General features: G+C 44.1%; 1 protein-coding gene across 2 annotated transcripts in view; it reads left to right on the top strand.

Annotated features, from left to right (window-relative positions):
* The window catches only part of LOC144682476 (interleukin-1 receptor type 1-like), a 79013-nt gene that overhangs the window by 42976 nt on the left and 23363 nt on the right, over positions 1-12674 (top strand). For both annotated transcript variants that reach the window (XM_078544874.1, XM_078544873.1), the window contains exon 7: positions 2987-3116. In XM_078544874.1, the coding sequence (XP_078401000.1) occupies positions 2987-3116 (130 nt within the window). The remainder of the gene's footprint in view (positions 1-2986; positions 3117-12674) is intronic.

Genomic DNA, 12674 nt, shown 5'->3' with positions numbered 1-12674 from the left:
TGTAATCATATCCATGGCCTTCCTAGCTACTCCCAAGGATGTAACGGAGCTGTTGAAGGTAACTTTTGCAGTTGCTGACATTACACCCATTTCTTCACTAAACTCCACCCCAGGCCACCATAGATAGCTGCATGCTATGGTCTTCATTTGGGAAATTCCTGGATGTGCACTGTGTAGCTCAATTAACAGTGGCTCTCTTCCCTTTGAGGTACTATCACTCGTGCTCCCCACAATAAGATGCCATCCTGGCTGGCTATTTCATGTCTTCTGTTTCATTTCTTCAGATACGGACTCTTGTGAACAACCATGAAGCACTTGTTCTTGTACTGGGTCCCTACTAGTCTAGTCTCTGACCTGTCGAGTACATACCAGCCTGGAATATAAGAAACTTAACAATGAAGCAAGTTCTTGTGGAACTGGGACATCCTCATCATTTTCTTGTAAAAGCAAACGAATAAATGCATTGGCATTTGTGATTTGATTTTCAGGCCTATGTACAAAAGTATACTTATCTGTTGCCAGGATTAAAGTCTTATTTGTGTTTCTGTGTCTTCTTTCTACGTGCCGCCTTCTTTCTAGCACTGATTTAATCTCAGCCTTCTTTAGGACTTTAATATTGGCTAGACTACTCTCAGGTGTAAGCTTGACTTGAGTGAACTCAATGGTTAAGTCTCCCAAAATTTCATCATCCGTCTACTTCTTAGAAAATTCCATGACTTTTGCCTCCAAAGTCTCTTTGGCTTCATGCAGTTGATTCTTCAGCCCTTCCATCTCTATTTTTGTATTTGTTTGCTGCCTCCTGGAAAATTGAGCATTGTTGTATCTTCTCTGCCAACTCATCCTTCAGTTTACTCAGAGAAGTCCTGAATTCTTTGTTTCTTTTCATACTTTTCCAGTGGTGCAAAATTTGACCTGAAGGAATCTTGTAGTGTGTGAAGGTTTTACAGCAGGTTTTCTTTTTCTTTTCAGAGGTTGCTCACCTCGAATCGAAGTCTGTCATGGAGCTTTGAGTTCCTTCTGTGTTCTACCATGTTTTGGCATAAGATAGCTTGCTTTTCTACAGGTTGTTGAGACCTTACACATTCATTTTCAAAAACAGGAACGTTTCCAGCTTCCTTTCGGAATCTCAGTGACCAATGTTGATGTCCCTTAGCCAATTTTGCCCTAGAAGGCTTGGTGCTCTGCCTCTCAATACCAACATTGGTAGCTTTGCTGATTAGTTTCCGTAGTGGACAGTTACCCTACTTATGCCTTGACTTGAATGTCTTCACCCATATGTGTTTTTAGTTTGGCATCAGTTTTTTCTAAATTTAATTGATGTTTACCATAATTCAGATATCTGAAGGCATATTCCCCGATTACAGTAGTGGAAGCTCCTGTGTCCACTTCCATTCTAACAGGTCTGCCCATTTACTTTCACTGTTACATATATTGGTTCTGTCTTTCCAAGCTTCAAATTAAACAACAAATAAATATCTGAATTTGTTGCTTCAGGCTCTTCTACATTGTAGAATCTCACTGGATATTTTCTTTTGTTTAAAAGTCTGCCTGGCTCTTTTCCTTTCATTACGTGTCCATTTCTATGACAATAAAAACATTCAATTTTTTTGAACTGCCAATCATTATAATACCAAGATAAAAGCAAAAAACTGCGGATGCTGGAAATCGAAAACAAAAACAAAAATACCTGGAAAAACTCAGCAGGTCTTGGCAGCATCTGTGGAAAGGAGCACAGTTAACATTTCGAGTCCGCATGACTCTTCAACAGAACTGTTTGTTTCCACGTCTATTGAAATTATTCCTTGTTTTCACTGCTAACTCTTTTCTCATTTTCCGGCTAGCGGGGGCTGATTCCTGCTTCTCGGCAGAGTCTTGCATTTTCCCACCATTTTTGGCTGGGGTTTCCTGCCCAATGTGAAGGACAGCGCTGTTTTACACTCCCTGTATGGCTTTTGAATCCCTTACTGCACTTTCCATGGCCAATACAATCTCTAGTGTCTTCTTAAAATCAAAATGTGTTTTGGACGATAGTCTCTTCTGAATTGTGTCCTTATTCACACCACAGACTAAACGATCTCTGAGCCTGTCGTTTAGAGATGCACCAAACTCTCAATGTTCCGCTAACTGCTTCAAACTTGCCACATAACAAGCAACTGTCTCCCTTGGGGCTTTATTTCTTGAGTTAAACTTGAATCGTTGCTTCATTACTGAGGGCTTTGGTTGATAATGACCCTTCATGAGGTCCATCAATTTATCAAAATTTTTCGAATCTGGGGCACTGGGTGCCATCAAACTTTGAATCAAGCCATAGGCTTTATTCCTACATGTTGATAAGAGGATCACTCGCCTCTTCTCTTCGTCCGTAATCTCATTCGCTTGGAAAAAGAACGCAAGGTGTCCAATATAATGAGGATCAATCATCCATGGCTGGACCGAAAGGATCAATTCTTCTGAATTGTGGCATTCTGAGAGGGAGTTATTTTGTCGATTTGAACAGAATTCCTACTTACAATTACTGTTCGAGGTACAGCCCGATTTCGTTTTTCTTGATTTCTTCTGTTAACTTGTTTTATCCTCACATTTTTCTCGCTATCATGTTTCCTGGTATCATGTTGGTAAATCTGTTGATGTGAAACTATTTGTCGATGTTACTTCAATTTGGAGGATGGTATCTATTAATGAATATTGCTTTGTGCTTAATTCATTTTCTACTGTTCTTTATGATTCAATATTAATTAAATTAAAATGATAAACACTGAACCATTTAGAGGTATCACTATTAAATCCTTTAGGTTCCAACAATTTCTCCTGTGTAATTTCAGCCTTAATGTTTGCAGTGAATCTAGAAACGCATTGTGAGAGGGGACTCAATAGATTTATTTATATTGGTAGTAACCACTTTACTTAAACTTGAAAGTGAACTCTGAAGCATTGTTTTATTAAAAACATTATTTTAAGACTGCAAAGGTTTATTTTTATTTCACAGGCTCAGAGCTTAATGTGACCTGTGAAGCTCTTGTGGGATTTGGCAAAGTGAACATGATTTTGCTTACCTGGAAAATGAATAATGCTGATATTCCTGAAGACGAATTCAGAATCAAGCAAGGAGATCAAAGGTATGTTTTACTTTTAATCTTTGGCTAACATGAAAACTTGGCTGTGACACACGGAATGTATGAAAAAAGGAAAAATATTCTGTAAACACACCTAAATGAAAATACATTGCTGGAGTTATACCATATTAAGTACTTGACTCCTGATGTATCCATCATAACATATTAATGTAAAGGCTACAGATAAATGTTCAGTGATGTCGGTCCTTTCTTTCCTTCTTACCACTATATGGATGGAAGGTTCTGTGTATTTGTGCCCACAGCCAAGTATAATTAGGATGTAAAGGAAGCACCCACTGTAAAATATTGACAAAAGTCAGGCACAAATGTATTATGCATGTCATTACCCTTTTCCTTAGTTTCCTCACTGTTTTATATTCATTTATCAATTCTTGTGCCTAAATGCATCTCAATTCATTTTAATGGATCCACCCCAATCTAAAAAGTACAACGGACAGAATTTAAATGTTAAACACTGAGTCATTTGGAGGTATCATTAGTAAATCCTTTAAGTTCCAACAATCTCCCCTATGTACTTTCAGCCATGAACAGTATAGTTACAAGAGATGAGTGTTTTCTTGTCCTCAGAGTTATTGTCCCAATGAAATAATTCAATCAGCAAGCATTTTCTGAGTTTAAATATAAAGGTTATTTAGTATCACATACTCACCCTGAATTTAATGCAACCTTTCAATCACTCATCCAGCATGCACACAGACGCAAAGATGAGATATGAAGATAATATACTGTAAAAGTATATAATTATCTCAGTCTTGTTCGTGGCAGGCAGGCATGCCATTTCTTAGATGAAATTGATACTTTAATTGAAGTGAAAGCCTTGTAAAGCAAAATATTATCAGCAGGCTCTGAGATTTCTTGTAGCCAAATTTCTAGAAGGTTGGTTCTCAGGTGAACTTTAACTGGAACAGGTTGGGGAGTTCTTCTCTTTATTTGAATTTCCTCCTTTGAAGGTATTGTTGTTTATTACCTTGGCTGCTTAGATAACTTGTAGCTAGTTCAATGGTTGTTGCTGAAAAAGAGATATTTTTTGTCAAAGCTTTTCATCTTGCACTCATCAGGACATTTTGCAAGAATACAAATCCAAGGGAGACCACAAATTTATACTGTATGAGAAGAGAGTGCTGATTGGTTGGCAAGTGGATCCTGAGGCATTGTTATGGGGAATGCACTAGTTGATGATGACTGATAATTAACTGCCGAGGATTGATTGAAATTTAAACTAGGCAGTTTGACTCTGGTCAAGGCATTGCCCTGAGGAATGAACCAGAAAATGGCTGTCACTTATTTTCGCCAGCTGAAACATGTGCAATGTCTGTAGATGCTGCCTTTCATTCCTGTAGATGACTGAGAACCAGTGTCACCGAAGACTGTGCATGCCAAGGGAACCAGTCAGTCACATCTGCCAGCTACTGCAGGATTTGGCGCTATGTGGATATGGAGGGCATCTGCTGCCAGTAGCCATGAAAGTGACAGCAGCGCCCAATTTCTACACCAGTGGCTCCTTTCAGGGCTCCACAGGTGACTCCTGTGGGATATCACAAGCCTGCACCCACAAATGCATCCATGAGGTCTCAAATGCCATCTTTGCAAGGGCATGCAATTTTATGAATTTAGCCCGGGACCAGGAGAGCCAGGATGCAAGAGTGATTGGATTTGCCCAGATCTCAGGTTTCCCACAGATGCAAGGTGCCATCGACTGTGCTCAGGTGGCTCTCAGATCTCCATGGCAACACGCAGTCAACTATGTCAATCAGAAGGGCTTCCGTTCACTGAATATTCAGCTAATGTGCTTCCACCACAAACGCATCCTGTGCATGGTTCCCACGGAGTGTTCACAACGCCTACATTCTCAGTAGGCCTCAGATCCCTGATGTCTTCCAGAGTCCACAGAGGCTGCAGGGATGGTTCCTTGGGGACAAAGGCTACCCTCAGATGTGGCTGACGACACCTGTGCGGCAGCCTCAGTGCAACAGACAGAAGGTATAACGAGGCTCATGCTGCAACCTGCAACTTGGTGGAGCAAGCCATCGGGATGCTGGAAATAAGGTTTTGGTGCCTGGACCGGCATGGTGGAGCCCTGCATTATAATCCACAGAGGGTGTCACACATCATTGCCTGCTCCACCCTCTACAACTTCATGCTGTAATGGGGAGAGGAGCTGGCTGAGTAGAAGATGCAGGAGCTGGAGGTCTCCTCCAATGAGGAGGACGTTGAGGGTGAGGAGGTCCTTGAAGGCAAAAATGGTGGCATTGATGCCTTTGCACTGGCCAGATGAGGCAGGCGTACTTGGGAGGCCCCCATAGCTACTAGATTTGTGGAGGGTGATGACGGCATGCAATGAGGAGACACCTAAGATCCTCACATTGCATCTATGAACGTTTGACTCCAGTCTGGCTTTTGGCAGCACGTATACCCTCTGTGAGAATGCTCCTGTCATGGAGACGCAGTGGAGGCCCTAATAGTTGCTCGATTGCAAGATGAAGATGATGACATGCAGTGAGGACACTCCATAGATCTTCACGTAGCCCCTGAGAATGAAACTTTAAAAGCATCTGATCCTTTGTAAGCCTTCAGCACCTGAGCCCTTCAGGAGCATTGCATCACTGATCACAGATGCTGAAGAAATGGGGGCCAGCCCCACCTTAAAGGTGCTGAGAGCACACAGAGAGAATGATGGAACTCTGAGGTGCAGACATCAGTAGTGTGTCCAGGGAGTGTAAGATTGAACCATCAGTTTGGTCTGAAGGCTGCACAAAGCACAGGGAAGCGGCACTGGACTGAGACACCTGCCTTTATCTTGTGCAGAAAGATTTCACATCTGAGTGACAAGAACACTGCTCATCAAACAAGGAGTCATAGGCAGGGAGACATTCTTGGGAGTTTATTGACAATAGTGAACATTATGTACAAGTGATTAACACAAGTGCCCAGGCTGTACAACTTTTTATTAAATTTATTCATGGCATGTGGGCTTCACTGGCTGGTCCAGCATTTATTGCCCATCCCTAGTTGCCCTTGAGAAGGTGGTGGTAAGCTGCCTCCTTGAGCCGCTGCAGTCCATGTGGTGTAGGTACACCCACAGCACTTAGGGAGGGGGTTTCAGGATTTTGACTCCGACAGTGAAGAAATGGTGATATATTTCCAAGTCAGGATGGTGAGTGGCTTGGAGGGGAAATTCTATTTGGTGGTGTTCCCATGTGCCTGCTGCACTTGTGCTTCTAGATGGTAGTGGTCATGGATTTGGAAGATGCTGTCAAAAGAGCCTTGGTGAATTCCTACATCTTCTTAACCTTCCTAACCCTGCCGCTGCATATTGGTGCACCCAAGCCATTCACAGCAGAGGTGGAGGCAGCCTGCTGACTGCTACGCCCTGTCTATGATGACCTTGGCTGGCATCCTATGGAGGGCTGAGACCTGGAGGGCCTCAGCCTGCTTTCGGGGTCCTGCTGTGTGGCAGTGGCACCCTCCATGGCCTGTGGAGCTTGAGCTGCTAGGGTCACAGGAAGGGGGGATTTGGATGGGTCGGACACTCCCGGAGTCACCTGGATGGATGGTCCTGGGGGGTACATTTGCTGATCCTCCTCCCTACGGGCGCCCAAGGCCCCCTGGCTTACTCCTTGAGGAGAAGGGGTAGCTGCAGTGAGATCAAGTTGCCCCGCACCCCTCTCGCGTCCACGCTGTTGGAGGCCAACTATGGCGTCAGTGATGGAGTTGAGCCCGCACAGCATTTCAGGAGCAATGTCCTCGACCAAGGTCTCCATGGCGGCTGCCATCTTACTGGTGTTGATCTTGATGCGTTGCAATGCCGGCGCTATCAGCCTGAATGTGGATGGGCTCCTCCACCGTGCCTTGCAACCTGAAGAGTGCAGCGGATACCCCTTCCTGATGTTCCCTAGCTTGCCTTTGCAGATCCAGCAACTGTGACATGACCGAGTCCAGAGGCTCGTTATCTGACTCAGACTCAGCAAATTTCTGGCATTCAACAGCCCTCTGAGTGCTGGACACTTGGGAAGTCCCTGCCGCCACAGGAACCAGAAAGTGCGATGTGCTCACCAGATTGTGATCCTGAGGCTACTCGAAAGCTAGGTCCCATCGAGGTGTGTGTCTGCGCTGGTGGAGGGTGTGGGTGAGTGCTGTGACCAATCTTCAAGGAGGGTGTATTCAGATTCCTCTTCAAAGGTTTCTTCAGGGCTTGAATGGAGGCTCTGGGTTGTGGACTCTGTTGGCTGTTTGGCAGGTGTGCCTGTGAAAGCAAGGAGAGATAACTAGTGCCTGGCAGTGGCCTAAGAAACAGGACACATCACTTACAGCATGATTGTCTGATGGATGTTGCACTGCTGGATCCTCACTTGGTAGATCACCACCAACCTCACCATCAGCAGAGGAACAGTCCAGATCCTCACCTGGATGGCTCTGTTTTCAAAGTCCATGCGGACCTTGATTTCAGGCATTCCTCCACCAGTCTGCAACCTCTCCCTGTTGTTGTGTGCCAGCTTGTCCTGCATGAATAGAGATGGAGAGAGTGTAAGCAGGACGCCTGCCAGGCCAGATGATAAGTATGTCTGGCATGTGTGGGTGGTGAGTGGCCCCATGGACAGGATGAAGACAATGTAGGTGTGTGTGAGAGAGTGAATGGTGATGTCCCTTGAACTGACAGTGAGTGAGGGCCCTGTGGATGTGAGATGGGTTTGTGAGTGTGTGAGTTGAAAGTGATGAGAAGAATGATTTACCCTGGCAGAACAGAGGAGATCATTCATCCTCTTGCAGCACTGGGTGGCTGTCCTCTTTTGCAGGACACTGCTGTTGACCACCACTGCCACCATCTCCCAAGCCGGATTGGTGATGTTGCTGCCCATGCTGTGGCCAGAGTGGGGGTAAAGGACGTCAGGGTGAGCTTCCATTGCATCTAAAAGGTGCTGGAGGGTTGCGTCATTGAACCTGGGGGTTGCAATCTGTTTGCCTTTCAGGGTCATGTCTTCTTTGCAGCAATCGTGGACTGGAAGTACTGAGGTGTATGCGCGTGGCTGGATTTTGAATATGTTGCCCAGCGTGCTGAAGTAGCGAGATGATGGCATGGTGGTGAATGACAGCCCGCCCCCAATGGAAATGGCTTGTTTCCCTGGAATGCATAATTAATACGGTGGGTTTGGGTGATCTGGCATGTAAAGCTGCCATTGGGGTTGACGGTTAAAATGTTGTTTTACCCGCCTGCTATTGCACTTAATGCAAATCTGTGATTATTACGGTTGCTGCCCGAAACCAGCTTCTTGCTGGTTTTAAAAGCAGACAAAAAAAATGGTTCCCTTGTCATGTGACTTCCACAAGTTCAGAGTCCTTTTTCTAAAGAATGGGTGATGTGTATGTTGATTTCAATCATCCTGTGTTGTTTTCTGACAGCTTAAGGTTCACCCAGTCTAGTTTGGATGAGGGAACTATCATAATAAAATGAAAGGTTGATAGGATCTATTCACAACCATCTTACACATGTTGAGTTTTGATGTCCCCTTAAGTCAAGGGGGAAACAGTGAGTCGGGTTGGCTGGAATTCTATGGTCCTTTTATGCTGATCTAGCCTTAAAAAAATGGATGTGTGGATTCCCAGAAGACAGTGAAATTCCATATTTAATTAGATATTTGCTTGAGACTTAGGGCTGCCTGAAGCTCAAAATGTCAATGGTCACATGATTTCTAGCAGCCATTTTAATGGATTGTGAGTGTTCAGTTTTTAAAAGTATTGACTGAAAGTTCAAAAGATATGGGGGCATGATAAATGTTACATATGTGAATTTTGTACAATTATGCTTGTTCAAAATGGGTGCAAAATTAAGCGCAGAGCTTACGGGACAGGCAAAAATATTTTTTGGTGTTTTATTGCGATTTTCCCTCCTCTGTTTCTTTGAATGCAATTTTATGCTATCAGTATAATTCCCTTTAAAAATTGAAAAGCTTCTACAATTGTAAGTTCTAAAATGTGCTCTGGCATTTTGTGCATGAATAATAGTTGGTTACCTTGAAATTTTGTTATGATGCCTATGGGGGAAAATGTAAACCAAAATAAAAAAAATTACCAAAAGACCCCAGATGAAGAAATTACCAACAAAATTTCATTTTTTGTAATTTTTACTTTAACGTGATTCAGAATCAATGCAAATTAAACATGAATTAACAGGCAAATAATAGTTCAAATAAAAAGACAAATTTCACGTTAAATACAAGTTGATACAACAAAAATAGGTCTTACAAGACCACAAGAATTTGCATCATTCTCCACAGGCATGTGATACTACAGACAGTTCCGAAGCTCTTTAACTTGGTCTCTGATACATAGGACATCACACTTTCCCACTCAACCAATTCGGCCCTTAAGTTGTGTTCACTGGCAGCTGTATTCCATCTGAGGTCACTGGAGATGGTTGTCACCAGAATGGCATACTCCTGTAGAACTTCATTAGCTAGGTTCACAACATTCTTGATGGCACAGATTTCACAGAGACTCCTTTACCTTAATCCTTTAATAGACCCCATTAAATGGTCTGGTTGGCTCTGGCAAAATTGAAGCAGCAGTAATAAAGCTGTCCAATTCACAACCCCTGCTCTAACTCTGTCTTCAACCTTCTGTCCTATTTAACTGCATTACACACAACCCCTTGTAAATTTGCCTTTTCCATTCTCCCTCTGCTGCAGTTCACCTTTGCTCTTTACGACAGTGGTCACTTTGTCTGTCTTCTCTGTGTCTGACCACATGACTTTTTGTATCTTAACTTTCATCCTGTTGGTACTGCTTCCAGGACAGGAGTCGCCAGGTCACATGGACCAGCATTTCTATTATTGAAGAAAATTACAATTGATCCCTTTACAACTGATGCATAGTCATTTTCAAACATTCTTAAAAACAATTACAAATTCCACAGACATTTTAAAGAAATTACAAATTTTCCTTACTGTGCTGCTTCTGGGTCAAAGGTCGTCACAACTTTAATTCTCATTCTTACAGAAGGAGTATAGGGTTTGAGTTCAGTGCTTTTCTTGGGCCTTACTTGTTTATAGCATGTTTATATTTTGGCACACATCAATGATTTGTCAGGAATTTTGTGTACAAATAGATATTGGCAAAAGTGGCACACAAATAGGTGTAATTTTAGGTCTAACTTCCTGATTATGTCCCCTCTGGAAATTTAAACCTTGACTATGCAAATTAAAACATTGGTTTTAATTTCCAGCAGGGAAATTGACCGCAGAGATCAGAGATCCAGAGCTGTCAATCAAGTAATGTTTTCTCTGGGGCTTAGGTGTTTCAAAAGGCTATTGGATTTCTATGCTCTCGGCCAAGTGTACATAATGAGGCTCTGCTGTCAATTTCACAATGTTTATTTAAACAAGATTAAAAGGTTTCGAGTGCCTGCAGTTTTAGCTATTGAAACTTTTAAGGGTCTGAAGATTGAGGCTTTCATTGTCCTGTAGTAAAAAGAAGTTTTTTTTTAAGAATGTGGAAAGTTATCCTTGAATGACTTTTTTTAAAGCTTTTCTTTACACAGCCTACTATCACTATAAGGTTCAGTGCTCCTATACATTGTATAGTGGCTGAATGAGCTTGGAAATGCCATAGCTCAGCATGGGGATGCATGAGGGACTGTAGGGGTGGCTTGGGGGGCATATCTTGGCATGGGGAATGAAGGGACATGGAGGTGGGTGAAGGGGCAAAGCTTGGCATTAGGGGCATGAGGATCCATAGGTGTTGGGTGGAGGGGTATAACCTGACATAGGGGGCATGAGGGGCCATGGAGGATGGGTGGAGGGGCATAGCCTGGCATGTGGGCATGAGGTGGCATGGGTGGGACATGAGTGTGTGGGGGCTGAGGGTGTATAAGGGATGAGCTTTACAGGGACTTACGTTTTGCATTATAATTGCGATGAAGTCCCACAACATTGAGGTGGGCCTTTTAAACAGTCTGTCTCCGCACCCTGCAACCCCTGTGGTTGCCTCCGGCCTCTTTCCTGAGTCGGCTGGCCCAACTCCAGCTCACATCTGCTCCCCCAGAAATGAAGATCCTGCCTTTGCAGGCACTTTCTTCTGATGTGGGTGGGCTGAGCCAGGAATTTTCCCAACTCCTGCTACCCACCTCGAGGATGAAAATCCAGGCCTACAAATATGATTGAGAAAAAGATAAGCTTACATTCTATTGTTCATTTGACAAGATTCAACTCCTAATATGGAGCATCATTCAACAGGTTCACAGATTGGAGAATTGGACATGGAGTTGAATGTGCTTGACTCAGAATGCTGCCAGCTCTCTGGTGCTTAAAATGAATCAATGAAAAGTTGGGAGTATCATAAATCATGTGTAGTTTGCAGATTTCTATTGCGAGTACAGGCTCTGCACTAGAGGCGGTGCACCCCAGAAATGATCTTATCAAAATGTCCTTTATTTTATTGCAGAGTCCAACTTTACTCTGCTTTGCGCCCGGTAAATGAGCCTGGAGTTAAACAATGGGAAATTAGTTCCTATAATTCAGTCAAATATCGTCATAGTCAAAGACAATGGCTGGGATTTTCCGTGCCTGCTGGCATTGGGCATGTTCAGTGGCGTGAGCAGACAATATGTTGAGAAGGCCAAAAATGGTTTCACAATGTTGTGAAGCCAGTTTGCGATCATCTGCTCACCCATCAATGGTGGGCCACGTGCTCAGCCATTGGACATCGGGAACCTCATTGTAATACATCAGCATATCATTATAAGGGCAGCCCCCAGACTCATCCCCCCCTCCGGATCATCTGCCAATGTCGGCAGGAAAATACGCTGATGTGTTTCACAACAGCATATATAGGGCGTGCATTTGGTTGCACTTTTCTTGGGACTTCAAGGTTTGTTTGCCTACCTTGCTTCGGTCATCACTTGCAGTCATCAGCGCCAGGCTTCATAGACAGCACAACATCACTTTTAGGGGGTGCTCACAGGCTGGTCTCTACCTACCAGATCAGCCATATGTGGGTGGCTTTTCAATGGCTGCAGGGCTAGGGCTTGGGGAAGGGGGGAAGTGGCCTCAGGCAAGGGAAGAGGTTTCAGGATGAGGACTGTACTGGGGAAGGGGGGTTTCCCAGGGTGTGTGGGGGACACATGTTGATCTGTGCAAGTGGCCTCAAGACGGTGAGGGCTGAGGATGCAGTCTCCAGAGGAGATGGGGCCAGATGGAGATGTGAGGGTGTGTGAGAATGGGCGGTGATGTCCCTTGAGCTGGCAGTGAGTGAGATGCCAGTGAATGTGTGATGGGCTTGAGTGTGTGAGATTAGAGTGATGAGATTGCCATACTCTGGCTGCACAGATGAGATCATTCATCCTCCATCTGCATTGGATGGCCAACCTCTTCTGTGCAACATTGGCACTGATCCCCACTGCCATTGCCTACCCAGCCGGAGTGGTGATGTAGCTGCCCCTCCTACGGCTAGAGCAGGGGTAGAGGACATCACAGCGGGCCTCCATGGCATCCAGAAGGCGCTCGAGAGCTGCAGTCTTCTTTCCTTTCGGGGCCATGCCTTCTTTGC

The sequence above is a fragment of the Cetorhinus maximus genome, chromosome 7 (assembly GCF_964194155.1).
Source record: "Cetorhinus maximus chromosome 7, sCetMax3.hap1.1, whole genome shotgun sequence".
NCBI classification, from domain to species: Eukaryota; Metazoa; Chordata; class Chondrichthyes; order Lamniformes; family Cetorhinidae; genus Cetorhinus; species Cetorhinus maximus.
The sequence above is the reverse complement of the archived record's forward strand: the minus strand, read 5'-3'. Positions and strand labels throughout refer to the sequence as shown.